Here is a 15,568-nt window from a genome sequence, read left to right as displayed (position 1 = left end):
TAATTATCTAAAACATATATCATCCTTGGCTCTGAAACAGTTCTAAATATGTCATTCCTCTGACGTCAAAAAACATGTAGTAAGAATGTACAAGGAGGACTGCCCTGGTGGCGCAGCGGTTAAGAATCCACCGGCCAATGCTAGGGGACACGGCGTCGAGCACTGGTCCGGGAAGATCTCACATGCGGCAGAGCAACTAAGCCCGCGCACTACAACTACTGAGTCTGTGCTCTAGAGCCCACAAGCCACAGCTACTGAAGCCCGTGTGCCTAGATCCCGTGCTCCGCAACAAGAGAAGCCACTGCAATGAGAAGCCCGGGCGCCGCAATGAAGAGTAGCTCCCACTCACTGCAACTAGAGAAAGCCCGCGCAGCAACGAAAAACCAACACAGCCAAAAATAAATAAATAAATAAAATTACTAAAAAAAAAAAAAAAAAACAAAGAATGTACAAGGAAACAAAAATATAAAAAAACAAGTTTGCTGAGTATTGGGAGTTGTTACAAGAGGGACACCAAGATAAATTTAACAGAGTCCAAATTATATAACATGCAGCAAGGCGTTCTCTTGCTTTATCAACTCCTAGAAAATAAATTAGTAACCTCAGTAATGCAAGAATACCACCACTTGGTTAAAAGGACAAACTTTCTGAGGGACACAGGTAGTAATTCACTATACTTCCCCTTTCTATAAGTCCTTTCTTCACACCAGTTTCTTTTCGTTCCCCTAAAATATGTTTTATCCTGTTTTTAAAAAATGTGGTTTTATTTGTAAATTGGAGTAAATAATATCCTGATTGAAATATGCAGCTATTTAAAGATGCTCAGCGATCAAATTTTTGAAAAAGGTCAGTCAGCTAGTTAGGAGGGACCTTCAGTAGCTAACAGAAAAAAATTTTTCAGATATTATATGTTTGCTAAATAGATTTTAACAAAAGAATAAGCAGTTAAAAATGGGTGAAAAATCCCAGGGTTTACTGTGACCAAGACAATCAAAAGCAGAGAGACCCATTTACTTGTGGAGCAAGCTATAAGGAGGTTCCAAGATAGACTCTGGTTTCCAACAGTGTCCACCACCAAAGGGCAAACTCAGAATGTCTCCTCCTCTCGTAGAAACTGGAACACGGATGAGCAGGCTTTCTCTGAGTAGCCCTTCACATACATCATCCTGTAGATATGATGGGCTTGACTGCCCAGAAGGATTGGGTTCTTTGTGCTAACCGCAGAGTCTTGTGCTAATCCCAGATCCTTAGTCATGAGTGTTGTTCTGAATCCACCCTGATAATTATTAGGCAAGGGAACTCCATCAATCATGCCAGGTACGGGATTATAAGTCTCACTTGACCAAAGCTGTCCTGAGCTCACGTATAGGATTTTAGCCAAAGGTTTTGGGTCAAGCCCCAACCTGATTCCCAGATTCATAGCATCAGCAGTTCCAATCATACCATACCAACAGCGTGTTGTAGCCGATCCTCACAGCCTGCCCACAATGCACCACATCGGAGCCCTTGTACCCCAGCAACTCTTGGGCAGCAGCAAATTCATCTGTGACTCCTCCCACCATAAACATTAGGTTCCCAGACTGAGCAGCTCCCACACCACCAGAAACAGGGGCATCCATGAAAATTGCTCCCATTTTCTCAACTTCTTTGGCCAGTTCTTTCGAAACTGTAGGATGGCCAGTTCTTTCGAAACTGTAGGATCAATAGTACTGGAGTCTATTAATAGTGAGCCTTTCTTCACTTTTTTTGGAATTCCATTTGATCCAGAATAAGCTTCTATTGCATTGATACTGGTGGACAACACTGTAATAATTCCGTCAGCTTTTTTGGCTACATCTGCTGGGGAAGACACTACCTGTATACCTGCATTGAGAAATTCTTTGCATGCATCAGGGAACACATCATAAATAACAAGAGGATAGCCATGTTTCATGAGATTTTTTTGCTATTGGATGCCCCATTTGCCTAGTCCAGTGAATCCAGCTGGAATCTTAGAAGCCATTGACCTAGAACACACCACTGCAAGGCTGGCCCCTGCCAGCGGCTCCAGTAGGGAGGCCCGAGGCCCTCCACAGAGCTGTAAGGAGGCTGCCTTGCTGCCCCGGCTCATCCATTGACTGTGAGGGTGCGTGGGGACGCATGCAACCACCATATGTTTTCAATCCTGTTGGGTATTTACTTAAGAGAGGAATTGCTAGGTAATATGGTAATTGTAGGTTTAACTTTTTTGAGGAACTGCCAGACTACTTTCCAAAGTAGCCACACCATTTCATATCCCCATCAGCAATGTATAAGTGTTCCAATTACCCCACATCTACACCAGCACTTGTTGCTGTCTGCCTTTATTAGCATAGCCATGCTAGTGGGTATGAAGTGGTGTCTCATTAAATGTCTGGTCAGCATCTTCTCTGGCCCTCTTCTAATTCATTCTCTCACCTCAGAAATTGTTTTCTAAAGCCAACTGTGACATCACCCTACTGCTTAAGATTCTTCAATGGCTTTGCATTATCCTTAAGACAAAGGTGGAAAGTATTTTTACATGTACGTATTCATTTTTGTTGAATAGGTAATATGTTCACATGCTTTGAAAACCAAAAAGGACCAAGAAGTATAAAGTGAAAAGTCTCCCTCCCACTCTTATTCTCCTTTACCCAGCCTCCCCCAACCCACATAGTCCACACAACCACATAACTGGTTTCTTATATATACTTCCACAGTTTCTTCATTACAATCAAGCAAATACTGATATAAATTTATATCCCCTCTTTTAAGTATACAAACAGCAAACTATGCAAAGTTTAATTTGCAACTTTTCCCCCCACTTAATATATCTTGGAGATGTTTCCATACCAGCCAGCACAGTGTGTCTTCAGTCTTTTTCACAACCCTATTTGATTCTTTTGTATGATGTACCATAATCAATTTAACGAGTCAATAGATATTTGTGTTATTTTCAATCTTCTGCTACTAAAAACAATGCTGCAACAAATAACCTGACAAATATGTCATTTTACATATTTTTACTTTTTTATAGGTATTGATGAATTACCCTCCATAGAGGTTATAATTATTTACATTCTCACCAGCAATATATGAGTGTCTGTTTCCTCCAACTTGTTCAACAAAAATATACCCAAAATCTTATTACTGCAATGTCTGCAGTGGTCTGGCCCTGCTACCTTGCTGGTCTCCTCATACTACTCACCCCTGGCTTTCTGCTCTTCAGCCCCTAGGCTTCTTTCATCCCTCCAGAAGGTCTTGGTTCCATTTGCAGGAGGGCCTTTGCACTTGCTGCTCCTGCAGCCTGGAATGCTCTCCCCATCTCTCTCCACTTTGCCTAATTAAATCCTGCTCATTCATCAGCTCTCAGCTCCAGGATCACTTCTTCAGGGAAGCCTCCTTGACACCCTAGTCAGGTAAAACTCTTTTGTTGTAGCCTCTAGTAGAATCTTGTCTTTCCTTTAGTACACTTATCTCAGTTTATAAATATACATGAATCAGTAATTACTTAATGTTAGCTTCCTACATTAGACTGTAAGCTTCTTGAAAGTAAGGACACTTAACAGTTCACACAGTGCCTGGTACATAGGATGGTATAAATGAGTACACTGTTAAATAAATAACTACGTGAATGAATGAATGAACAAATGGACAAAGGAATAGAGAAAGGTGGTTCTGGAGTTAGTCAGAGAGACCTGGATTCATATCCTGACTTTGACACTTATTGTGTGACCTTGAATAAGTTATTTAACCTCAATTCCCTCATTTGTAAAACAGTGGCAATGGTACCTACCTCATAGGGTTGTGATGAGATAATCATGTGTCTGTCACATAATAAGTACTTACTATATGCTACCATGTATTACTATCATGATTCTTGTTAATATTAAGAACTTTTACTGTTAGACTAGGATGATTTTTTTGTGTGTGTGTGTGGTACGCGGGTCTCTCACTGTTGTGGCCTCTCCCGTTGCGGAGCACAGGCTCCAGACGCACAGGCTCAGCAGCCATGGCTCACAGGCCTAGCTGCTCTGTGGCATGTGGGATCTTCCCGGACTGGGGCACGAACCCGTGTCCTCTGCATCGGCAGGTGGACTCTCAACCAGTGCGCCACCAGGGAAGCCCAGACTAGGATGATTTTAATCTCCCTTCAGGACTCTCATAGGTTGCCAATATCCTCCATACCTCTCTTCACTTACCTGCTAGTTGGGAAATTCTTCCTTAGATTTAAACTCAGATTTTTTTTTTTTCCATGCCAAGCATCTTGTGGGATCTTAGTTCCCTGACCAGGGATCGAACCCGTGACCCCTGCTGTGGAAGCACAGAGTCCTAACCACTTGACCACCAGGGAATTCCCTAAACGCAGATTATTTAAAAAGCTTTTAAATAATGCTTGTAAAGCTCATTTCTCTGATTCATTAAATCATTAATGATTTACTATGCTTGTGTCATTCATTCATTCAACAAATATTTCTCAAGCTATCCAGGTACTGTTCTAAGCACTAGAGATAGAGTGAAAACACAGAGAAAAAAATCCTTGCCTTCATCGAGGTAATAACTTGGTGGGAGAGGCAGAATATAAATAAATATATAATAAAATATCAGATAGTGATGTGTACTATGTAGAAAAATTAATTGAAATAAGGGGAGGAGCTGTGGTGCCAGTATTTACAGATCCTTGTAAGCCATGGGAAAGAGTTTAGATCTTATTCTAAGTGTGAATGGAAGCCTCTGGAGGGTTATGAGCAGAGGAATGACATGATCTGATTTTCACTTTTAAAAAGTCATTCTGTAAAACAATGTTCATAGAAGCATTATTCATAACAGCCCAAAGATGGAAACAACCCAAATGTCCATCAACAGATGAATGGATAAACAAAATGTGGCATATGCATAAAATGGAATAGTATCCAGCCCTAAAAAGGAAGGAGAGTCTGACACATGCTACACTATGGATGAACCTTGAAGATATTATGCTGAGTGAATTAAGCTAGTCACAAAAAGACAAATGCTGTATGATTCCACTTATATGAAGTACCTAGAGTAGTCAAATTCATAGAGACAGAAAGTAATTAGCAGGGACTGGAGGCAGTGGGGAATGGAGATTTATTGTTTAATAGGCACAGAATTTAAGTTTAGAAAGATGAAAATGTTCTGGAGGATGATGATCACAGTTACACAACAGTGTGAAATTACTGTCACTGTACTATATGCTTAAAATGGTTAAAATGGTAAAATAATAGTAATTATTATTATTATTCTGGCTACTGTGTGGTGAAAGAACAAAATAGGGAGAAATGGTTAAAGTGGAAGCAGAGAACCCAGTTAGGAGGCTACTACTGTACTCCAAAGAAGGAATGGTTGTGGCTTGGAAGGAAGTTGTAGAGATGATCAGGAGGGGTCAGATTCTGGGTATTTTTTTTTTAATCGAAGTATAGTTGATTTACCAGGTATTTTTTTTTAAGGTAGAGCTTAGCAGATTTGGACTGGAGGTAGAGGTGAAAGAAACAGAGAAATCAAGGATGAACCCAAGAATACTGAGCAACTAGGAAATAATTGTGTCATTTACTGAAATAAGACGGGGGAGGAGCAGATGTGAGTACTTTTGGACAAAGTTAAGTTTAGGATGGCTATCAGATATCCAAGTGGAAGTGTTAAGAAGGCAGTTGGATTTGGCAGTCTGGCGCTCAGGGAGAGGTCTTGTCTGAAGAGAAAAAAATCGAGAGTTATCAAGGTATCTAAAGGAGCCAGTAAGCCAGAAAGAGAAAAACAAATATCATATATTAATGCATACATGTGGAATCTAGAAAAAATGGTACAGATGAACCTATTCGCAGGGCAGGAGTAGAGACGCAGACATAGAGAACGGACATGTGTACACGGCAGGGAAAGGAGAGGGTGGGACAAATTAGGAGATTAGGATTGACATATATACACTACCATGAGTAAAATAGCTAGCAGAAACATGCTATAACGCACAGGAAGCTCAGCTCAGTGCTCTGTGATTACCTACATGGGTGGGATGGGGGGTGTGGGAGGGAGGTCCAAGAGGGAGGGGATACAGGTATACATAAAGCTGATTCACTTCATTGTACAGCAGAAACTAACACAACATTGTAAAGCAATTATACTTCAATAAAAATAAATAAATAAATAAACAAATAAAGGAGCCAGATAGGGACTTCCCTGGTGGTCCGGTGGTTAAGAATCCACCTTCCAATGCAGGGGACACAGGTTCAATCCCTGGTCGGGGAACTAAGAACCCACATGCTGTAGGGCAACTAAGCCCTTGTGCCACAACTACTGAGCCCATGCACCACAACTAGAGAGCCTTCATGCTCTGGAGCCCATGCACTCTGGAGCCCATGTGCCACAACTACAGAACCTGTGCACCACAACTAGAGAGCCCGTGTGCCACAACTACTGAGCCCAAGCGCTCTGGAGCCCACGTGCCACAACTAGAGGGAAGCCCTTGCACCGCAACAAAGAGCCCGTATGCCACAACTAAGACCCGACGCAGCCAAAAATAAATAAATAAATATTTTTAACAAATAAAAATTTTTTTTAATTCAAGGAGCCAGGTAAGCTCAGCCAAGGAGAAGGGGTAGCCAGAGTAGAAAAGAGGGCCCAGCCTGTGGCCTCAGGCCTGACAATATTTAGAAACTGGTAAGAGAAGAGGGATGATCAAAGGATACAGAAAGGATACAGATTTTCCCCTTCTTCAGTGAGGAAGTGGAAAATCAGAGGAAAGTGTGAAGAAAAGATTCAAGGATGGAGTTATCAAATGTTCAAATGCTGCTGATAAATTATGTAGGATGCAGACTGAGAGCTGACCATTGGATTTTGCATGAATAGTGAACTTTTTAAAATAAATTTATTTATTCATTTATTTATTTAGGCTGCTTTGGGTCTTCGTTGCTGCAAGTGGGCTTTCTCTAGTTGCCGCGATCGGGGACTACTCTTTTTTTTTGGGTACGCGGGTCTCTCACTGCTGTGGCCTCTCCTGTTGCGGAGCACAGGCTCAGGACGCACAGGCTCAGCAGCCATGGCTCATGGGCCCAGCATGTGGGATCCTCCTGGACTGGGGCACAAACCCGTGTCCCCTGCAACGGCAGGCGGACTCCCAACCACTGCGCCACCAGGGAAGCCCGGGTGCCTACTCTTCATTGCAGTGCATGGGCTTCTCACTACGGTGGCTTCTCCTGTTGTGGAGCAGTCTCTAGGTGTGTGGGCTTCAGTAGCTGCGGCATGTGGGCTCAGTAGTTGTGGCTCGCGGGCTTAGTTGCTCCACAGCATGTGGGGTCTTCCCGGACCAGGGATCGAACCTGTGTTCCCTGCATTGGCAGGTGGATTCTTAACCATTGTGCCACCAGGGAAGTCCCAAGAACAGTGAACATTTTAAGAGTGGTTTTAATTACATTCTAGGGCTGAAATTTTGCCTGCAACGAAACGTGAGAAGGTGGAGGCAGTAAATAAAAGCAATTCTTCCAAGAAGTGTTGGTAAACAAGAAGCAGAGAAATGGAGCAGTAATCATAACAGAATGGGCAAAAAAAAAAAGAGGATGGGCAGTCTGGGAAGGGCTTTTTAAGATGGGAGAGTTTAAATCATGTCTGTAAACTCATGTGAATAATCCAGTAGAGAGAAAAAATGCTTTTGCTGGAGAAAGAAGGGATAACTGAAGGAGCAAAGTTCCTGTCACCAGGAAAAGAGGGGTTCAAGTTTACATGATGAGACATTGACCCTAGATAGGACAGTTCACTTAGTACAGTGTAGTGGTTGAGAGAATGACCTCTTGTTACCTGAAAACTGGGTTCACCTCTTGGTAGGTGTCAAGCCAAAAGACACAACCAAGCCAAAGAAGAAGTAAGAAGAAGGAAGGATTTATTGCTTGCATCAAGTAAGGAGAACACTGGGAATCTGTCCCAAAGCAGTGTTTCCCTGAACAGCAAAATTGGGGAATTTTTAAGCTAAGGGTACATGCATATTCATTAAGGCGCTTGAGCAGAGGAAAATTCAGCATAGAAGTGGGGCAAAGGTTGACAGAGTCCAAGCTTTAGCTGATTGAAGTCATGAGTGTCAGAAAAGGTGAAGATCATCATTCCACTCTCCACCTTGGTGGGAGCCTGCAGAACGTATCAGATTGTTATGTATACCCCTTGAGGAGGAATTAGGACTGTTTTATCCCTGAACTATTGTTTTTTGTTGTTGTTGTTGTTGTTTTTGTGGTACACGGGCCTCTCACTGTTGTGGCCTCTCCCGTTGCAGAGCACAGCCTCCGGATGCGCAGGCTCAGCGGCCATGGCTCACGGGCCCAGCCGCTCCGCGGCATGTGGGATCTTCCCGGACCGGGGCACGAACCCACGTCCCCTGCATCGGCAGGCAGATTCTCAACCACTGCGCCACCAGGGAAGCCCTGAACTATTGTTTCTTGATAGCTTTTCCTTTCTTCCTGCATTCCCTCAATTCCCTTAAGATCTTTTTTTATTTTTTTTTTTGGCTGCGTTGGGTCTTTGTTGCTGCACGTGGGCTTTCTCTGGTTGCAGCGAACAGGGGCTACTCTTCATTGCAGTGCGGTGGTTTCTCTTTGTTGCAGAGCACTGGCTCTAGGAGCGTGAGCTTCAGTAGTTGTGGTGCACGGGCTAAATAGTTGTGGCTCGCAGGCTCCAGAGCGCAGGCTCAGTAGTTGTGGCACACGGGCTTTGTTGCTCTGCGGCATGTGGGATCTTCCCGGACCAGGGATTGAACCCCTATCCCCCACATTGGCAGGTGGATTCTTAACCCCTGTGCCACCAGGGAAGTCCTCCTTGCAGTTTCTTACTGCACCACATGACAGTACAGCTCACTGGGCCAGGAATGCCTTACCGCTCCAAGACTCCTAGAAAACTCCTGGTCTTCAGGACACATCTCAAGCATCCTGTGCTCTGTGAGGCCTCCCCACTCAAGCCTCAGGAGAGGATACTGCCCCAGGACACTGTATGGGTGGCCAACAAAATGAGCTGTGGGTCTCGGAGCAGTTTCAGAAAAGCAATTTCATCTTTCTCATCCTTTTCCCAGTGCCAGTATGAGATCCCACCAAATAAAGGCTTATGAAAGAGAAGGAAAAGGAGAGAGACAGGAGGAGTGCAGGATCCCTGGAAGGGAGGAAGGCCTCAGGACCAGGACATAGAGTCAGGGAAGCTGACTTTATCTCTTTCCTGTGCACACACCACCACCATCCCCAGTCACTGGTCAGAAACAGTGGATTGGATACCCAAGGAAGGATCCATCCAAGCATTTGGCAAGTAGGAAAGGCCATGGCGAGGCAGAGCAGACAGTCATCTGATCACCATATTTATGTTTCCATGTACACCGACTCTACATAAACTGCATATTTACACATTAGAACTGGTACAGGCAGGTTGAGGATTTCTGGAACAAGGGCCTTGCTGAACACTGAATTGGCAGACACTCAGCTGAGGCCTACGAGGGAGAATGGCAGGGCGGAGGAGTGGACAGACGGTCTTCTGGGCAGAGAGGTGGGCAGCCATGTGGACAGCCCTGTGGGAAGGGGTGGGCCTCCTGAGGACGGGCCAGGGAAGCCAGGCGCTGCTGTACACACTCAGCTGTCAGCCGTGCTTCTGGGTCTGCATCCCAGCAGTCCTCCAGGAGCTCTCTCAGGCCACCAGGGTCCTGGGAAGAATGACCAGGAGGCAGGCTTTAACCCAGGATCCTCAGTGGCCCCATAAGTGGCCCCAGGGTTAAAAGGTATCTATCATGGCCCTGTTCTCAACACTCTTCTTCTGATCCTTCCTGGAGCCTTCTTCCTCCCCTTCACTGAAATCCAGCCCTTTGCATCTTGTTCCCTATGAGACAGGTTCTCTCCAAAGAGTCCACCTTTTCCTCTGAGGAGCTAATTCAGGTTAATTAATGGCTTACCATGCTGATGGGAAATTACTCTCCTTCCTCTCAGGCAATCAGGGTCTTCTGCAAACAATGCCTGGGCCTTTGTTATCTAACCCAACAGACACTTGTGCAATGGAAACTTCAGATCAGGTAGGAGAGGAATGGGCTTCCTGTTAGGAAACTATTTTCCTCAGAAACCCTGAAATTTCACTATTAGGCCACTGTTTTAACCCTTCATACTTAGTTCTGGCTGTTATTGGGTCATGGCAGAAACACAAATGTGTAGGACAGAATGAGGAATTATTGGATTAAATGTTGGGCTCCAGTGTACTAGGAGAGGAGCCATCTTGGGGGCAGAGCTCAGAGCAGAAGCAAAGCCAAGGAGGGCTTCCTGGAGGAAGGAACTGAGGAACAGGGCAAACTGATGATGGAGAGAAGAGGGACGGGCAAGGCAAGACTGAGCAAGAGGAAGGTGTGTGTCTCAGGAATGGGCTGTGTGAGACTTACGGTGGAAGGGGATGAACTGAGGTTCAGAGCAAGTTTGCCTAGCTCCAGCTGAACATGAGCCAGGAGGGTGGGAGACGAGAGGGGATAGGAGTAGGTGGGCTGGTCCTGGTGGACAAGTCATTGAAGCCCATGCCAGGACTCTCCAGGTCCCCAGCCCACCAGCCTGTGGCCTCTTACTGTGGCAAAGCAGCACCAGGTGGATGGGATGTGAGGGCGCCTTCTCTCCTCCACTGCGAAGGTCCACAGCTCACAGGTGGTAGGGGTGCTCCCCAGTTCTGCCTCATAGGCCAGTTGGAAGGGTGGTGGTCTGCTGTCTGGGAAAAGGCACATGGGGCTAGGTGTCAGCTAGCCTGAGGGGGTGCCTTCTTGCGGAACGGCCAAGAGGGAGAAGGGAAGAGCCTCCTGGGTCAGGAGGTATGTGGGTCTGGAATGGGGTAGGTGGGGCATGGGGGGAGTGAGGCCCCTGTCACACCCATCCTTACCAGGTCGCAAATCTGGGCAGCGGCTCATGATCTCCCACAGGAGCAGAGCCAGAGAGTAAACATCAGCTCGCCGGAGGGCCGTGCCCCAGTCCTGTAGGTCCAGAGTCTTGTCCAAGAGCTCCGGTGCCATGTACCTCTGGGTGCCAGCCTAGACAGCAAGGCATGGAGGGCCAACAGTCATCACCACAGCAATCCTCACCACACAATGGTCCATGCAACAACCCCCCAACTAGACTCAGCAACATCCCACGTGCTATAGGTGCTGCTGCACCGTTGTCACATCTTCATCAGCACCACCACCAGCATCCTGGGCCTCACCCTTATCCAGAGTACTGACCTCCATGATGGCAGCTGGGCCTCGGGGTTGAGTAGGAGCCCAGGTTGGGGGCTGGGCGAGGCCAGGGAGCACCAAGGCGAGGCCCAGGTCTCCAATGGCGCATGACCCATCGTCCCGAATGAGCACGTTCTGGCTGCTCAGATCCCGGTGTGCGATACCTGGTTTATATTGGCCTGTGGGAGAAGCCAGTTTGAAGGGACATGGATCTTCTTCTTTTCTCTTTTTGACCCAATCCTTCCCCTCCAAGCTAAGGGAAAATCAGAAACAGCGGTGTGGCTCCTGACTCCCACGGCTTCCTGCCCCCAGCTCACCCACCATCCTGCCAGCGTTCCTCATGGAGAAACGCCAGGCCCTGCGCCAGGGACAGTGCCATCCGCAGGGAACTTCCCCAGTCACTGGTGTGCTGGGCCAAGTAGTGGCACAGGGAGCCCTGGGGAGAAGCAGAGAGAACAGAGGGACACACAAAGCTGGAGGTGGCTGATCCACCCCAGGGAGCAGAGACCGATGGATCCCCCTGCGTCTCCCAGCAGACTTACACACCGACACACCCAGGGCAAGGCAGCAGGCAGTGGAGGAGTGAGCACGTGCATCAGTTGGATTGACAGGAAAAACAGTAGCTCTAGTTCAAGTGTCCCGAGCACTTACTGCGTGCCAGGCTTCCTGTAGCCCTCACCACAACCCTGGGAGGTGGGCACTCCCGTCACTCCTGTTTTACAGATGAGGAGCTTGCTGGAAATCCCTGGGCAAGAGAGTAGCAGAGCTTGACCCTCAGCAGTCTGACTCCAGCATCACTCACCTTTAGCCACCTCATACTGCCTCACAGGACTTGGGGTAAAGACCGAAACAGAAGAGGCAGAGCGGGTTAGGCGGGGCACCCTCGCGAACCACCTGGCCTGAGGTGTCACCCTGTAGCAGAGCACGGATGGGGAGAGCCGTTGGGTAGGAGAGCAGCTGGCAGGGAGCAACTGGCAATTGGAGGGAAAGGAGCAATAGAATCCCTCATTCTGCAAACATTATTGAGCACTTTCAGTGTGCCAGGAAAGGTAAACAAACAAACAAAACTTTAAAAGCAGTGATTTTTGAGCTAGGCAATGAGGTACATTGGTCAAAGAAGGGACTTTCCAGAATTCAAGATTTCAGAGGTGAAGGAACTACAGGTGTTGATAAAGTCCCATGTCCTTAGCAGGCCCACAAGGCCAGTGTGGTCTGGCCCCTGCCTACCGATTCCTCTTCATCCTTTTTGCTCATAATCCTCCTTATTCTTCTCTTATAGTACCTTTTCTTTTTTTTAAAAAAAATTTATTTATACCTGGTCTCACGGGCTGCTTAGCTGTGGCATGAGATTTTTACCTGTGGCATGAAAACTCTTATTTGCAGCACACATGTGGGATCTAGTTCCCTGGCCAGGGATTGAACCCAGGTCCCCTGTATTGGGAGTACAAAGTCTTGCCCACTGTGCCACCAGGGAAGTCCCTCTCACAATACCTCTTCTTTCAGCAGTTAACACTCTTGACATTTTACACTGCTTTTTGTGTTTGCTTGATCCATTTCTGCTTCCCTACTACTCTATAAAATCTGGAAAGGCAGGGACTGGGTGTGTTTTTCTTAGCAGAGGAAGTGTGACATATAGTTCATAAACATTAGTTGAATGCCTGGAGGTAATTCTTTAACAATGGTTTTCCTTGAGGTTGGGAATATGAATTGTTTTGATTTCTCCCTTTTCTTGTCAATGTAAGTCAAAAACGTTAGCAAGTACTGCTGATAATAATAAAAGGTAAAAACAATACAAGTCACTTTTAATGTTCTACATTAAATGTTCTAATGAAAATGTAAAGAATAAGAATAAAGCGGGCTTCCCTGGTGGCGCAGTGGTTGAGAATCCGCCTGCCGATGCAGGAGACACGGGTTCGTGCCCCGGTCCGGGAAGATCCCACATGTGGCGGAGAGGCTTGGCCCGTGAGCCATGGCCGCTAGGCCTGCGCGTCCGGAGCCTGTGCTCCGCAACGGGAGAGGCCACAACAGTGAGAGGCCCGCATACCGAAAAAAAAAAAAAAAAAAAAAAAAAAAAAAAGAATAAGAATAAAGCAAAAGAATAAGCGTGGACAGGGCCTCGCTGCCATCCAGCACCCCCCCCACACACACCTTCCCACACACAGGCAAACACACACATTTTCGTTCCTCAGCACTCACCCTGGGGTGTAGTTCCAGTACCAGCAGGGGCCCACAGGGCAGGGGACCAGGGCTGCCCCTGCTGGCGGCGATCAAGCGGACAATGTGGTCATGCCGTAGGCCTGGCAGCCCGTACAATGCTCTCTCAGCTTGGAACTGGGCCACAGCCCTCAGGGGGAATGCCTTGATGGCTACCAGCTTGTCTTGCAGCCGCCCGGCCCACACCACTGCGTGACCTCCTTCCCGGATTACCTGGTGAGGACATGGTGCTGGATGTGGGCTCCGGCTAGGAGCAGAGCCAGGCTTCCGCCCCAGCACACCCTCCGAGAGCGCCCAGAGGAGTCCGCCGCCCACCCTCCCCGGGCACCTGGGAGAAGCACAGCTCAGGCAGCTCGGGCAGCTCGGCACTCCAGTCCCTGCCTGAGTGTGGCTCCGGCTCGGGCTCTGGCCCTGGCTCTGGCCCACCGTGCACTGGGCAGGCCTTCCGTTGTAGCAGGGCTGAGGCAGAGAAGAGCCTTAGGGCTGGGGTGCACGAGTATGGAGACTGGGAAGGGGGCTTTGTGGGAAGTGATGGGGGTCAGAGGAGCCTGGAGAGGGGTCAGAGAACTGGGACAGTGTGTTGGGGTCACAAGGGAGGAGTGGGGCAGATTAGTACCCAAGACGATGTTGCTCAGCAGCAGCAGGAGGAGGAGCAGCCCCAGCAGCACCAGTGCCATCCAGATGGACTCGCCTGGACGTTAAAGCAAGAATGCAGGCTGGATGAGCCCTGCCCCAAATCGTGCTCTCTGCTCCTCTCCCGCTCCTCAGAGAAGTTGCTTCTCCACCCGCCCCCACCCTGGTCACAAGCCCCCTTATCTCCCAGTCACCAGGGCAACCAACTTCTCAAGGCCAGGAGGAGGGAAGCTTGGGACGGGAGGTAGGGTGAGAATTGGCCCTGGTTCTACCTCTCATTCTAACCTGGGCTCCAGCCCCCACCTGGCTCCAGCATCCTGGGTGGCTACCTGGGATGGCCTTGGGACCCTGGAAACTAGGTGTCCCAGGGCTCCCCAGATGAGGCAGATGGCTGTAATTGGCATTGCAGAAGTCAGTGCCACAGGAGCAGGTGAAGAGAGTAAAGCTGGGACTAGGATGGGCTCGGGGCCTTGGGTCACAGTGGGGGGACTCACAGCCTGGCTCATCACTGTCTCGGCATCCTGATGGGGTGGGATTGGGAGGAGAGAAAGGGGGCGAGAGAGAGAAAAAGAGTGTACGACGAGTGAGCATAACGGGGAACACGGAGGGGGTCCCTTCTCTATCAGAGGCATCCCTTCCATCTCTTAAGGGCTTTTCTTTCCCTCCACACATTCCCTTTCTACTCCTCTCCTCAGCTGCCACCCCCCCACCCAGGATATGCCTCTCTCCCCCACTGGCTATCGCCTGCCATTCACCTTGCATCTCCACCTGTGCCTGGTCTTGGGTCAGGTTCCAGATCCCAAAGCAGCAGCGGCTGTAGAGGCAGCGGATAACCCTGGGGGGCCCTGGTCCTGCATCTAGCAGCTTCCCCAGATTCTTGGTGCTTCCCCGCACTCCAGGGGCCTCAAAGAACACACAGGTCCGCCTGCCTGGGGGTGCTGCGGCCCAGGGTAAGGAGAGGGGAGGGTTCAAGATGAGAGTGAATGCAGGGGCAAAAACAGCAGCCAAAGAGAGACAAAACATGTTTTATATTCCAGGGCCAGCCTGGTAAAGCCACAGGAGGAAACGGTCAGCAGAGGCCTGGAACCTGACCCCCACCAAGGGGACCCATAGCTGTACCCATCACCTTCACTTGCCCACCCCATCACCACTCCTCCAAAGGGGTGGCTGCTGCTTCAAGTGCCCCCTCCCTTAATGGGTAGGTGGAAGGATCCTGCTCCTCCCTGTAGACACTTACCTTGCACAGCTGTGGGAAGCAGTGCCCAAAGCCCCAGAATCCCCAGCATCATGCAGTGGGAGGAGGGGAGCATGAACCAACACAGCTGCCCCTGGCCAGAGCTTCCTTCAGATGCAGGGCACCGTGGGGCTTCTGATCCTTCAGTCCCCAACTCCACTCCCTCCCTCTTCCCAGTCTCTGTGGGGGAGATGGCTGCTGAGGGGGAGAGGATGGGGTGTGGGGAGAAGCAGAGAGAGAGAGGGAGGAGCAGAGAGCCAATCTCGGTCTTCCTCTCTTCAGCC

At 48.4% G+C, this 15,568-nt stretch overlaps 1 protein-coding gene and 1 pseudogene across 1 annotated transcript; both read right to left on the bottom strand.

Moving 5' to 3' along the window:
* Positions 1 to 1,087: 1,087 nt before the first annotated feature.
* On the bottom strand, positions 1,088 to 2,110 carry LOC131766446 (3-hydroxyisobutyrate dehydrogenase, mitochondrial pseudogene; annotated as a pseudogene).
* A 7,211-nt stretch (positions 2,111 to 9,321) lies between these two features.
* AMHR2 (anti-Mullerian hormone receptor type 2) lies at positions 9,322 to 15,073 on the bottom strand. The gene is made up of 10 exons (XM_059080671.2): positions 14,806 to 15,073; positions 14,380 to 14,571; positions 14,034 to 14,108; positions 13,746 to 13,876; positions 13,400 to 13,630; positions 11,525 to 11,639; positions 11,210 to 11,382; positions 10,873 to 11,020; positions 10,568 to 10,704; positions 9,322 to 9,670 (listed from the first exon to the last, which is right to left on the bottom strand). The coding sequence occupies exons 1-10, from the start codon at positions 15,071 to 15,073 to the stop codon at positions 9,461 to 9,463; spliced, it is 1,680 nt and encodes a 559-aa protein (XP_058936654.2). The 3' UTR covers positions 9,322 to 9,460.
* Between the last annotated feature and the right edge of the window lie 495 nt (positions 15,074 to 15,568).

The sequence above is a fragment of the Kogia breviceps genome, chromosome 12 (genome assembly GCF_026419965.1).
Source record: "Kogia breviceps isolate mKogBre1 chromosome 12, mKogBre1 haplotype 1, whole genome shotgun sequence".
In the NCBI taxonomy this organism is placed as follows: Eukaryota; Metazoa; Chordata; class Mammalia; order Artiodactyla; family Physeteridae; genus Kogia; species Kogia breviceps.
The sequence above is the reverse complement of the archived record's forward strand: the minus strand, read 5'-3'. Positions and strand labels throughout refer to the sequence as shown.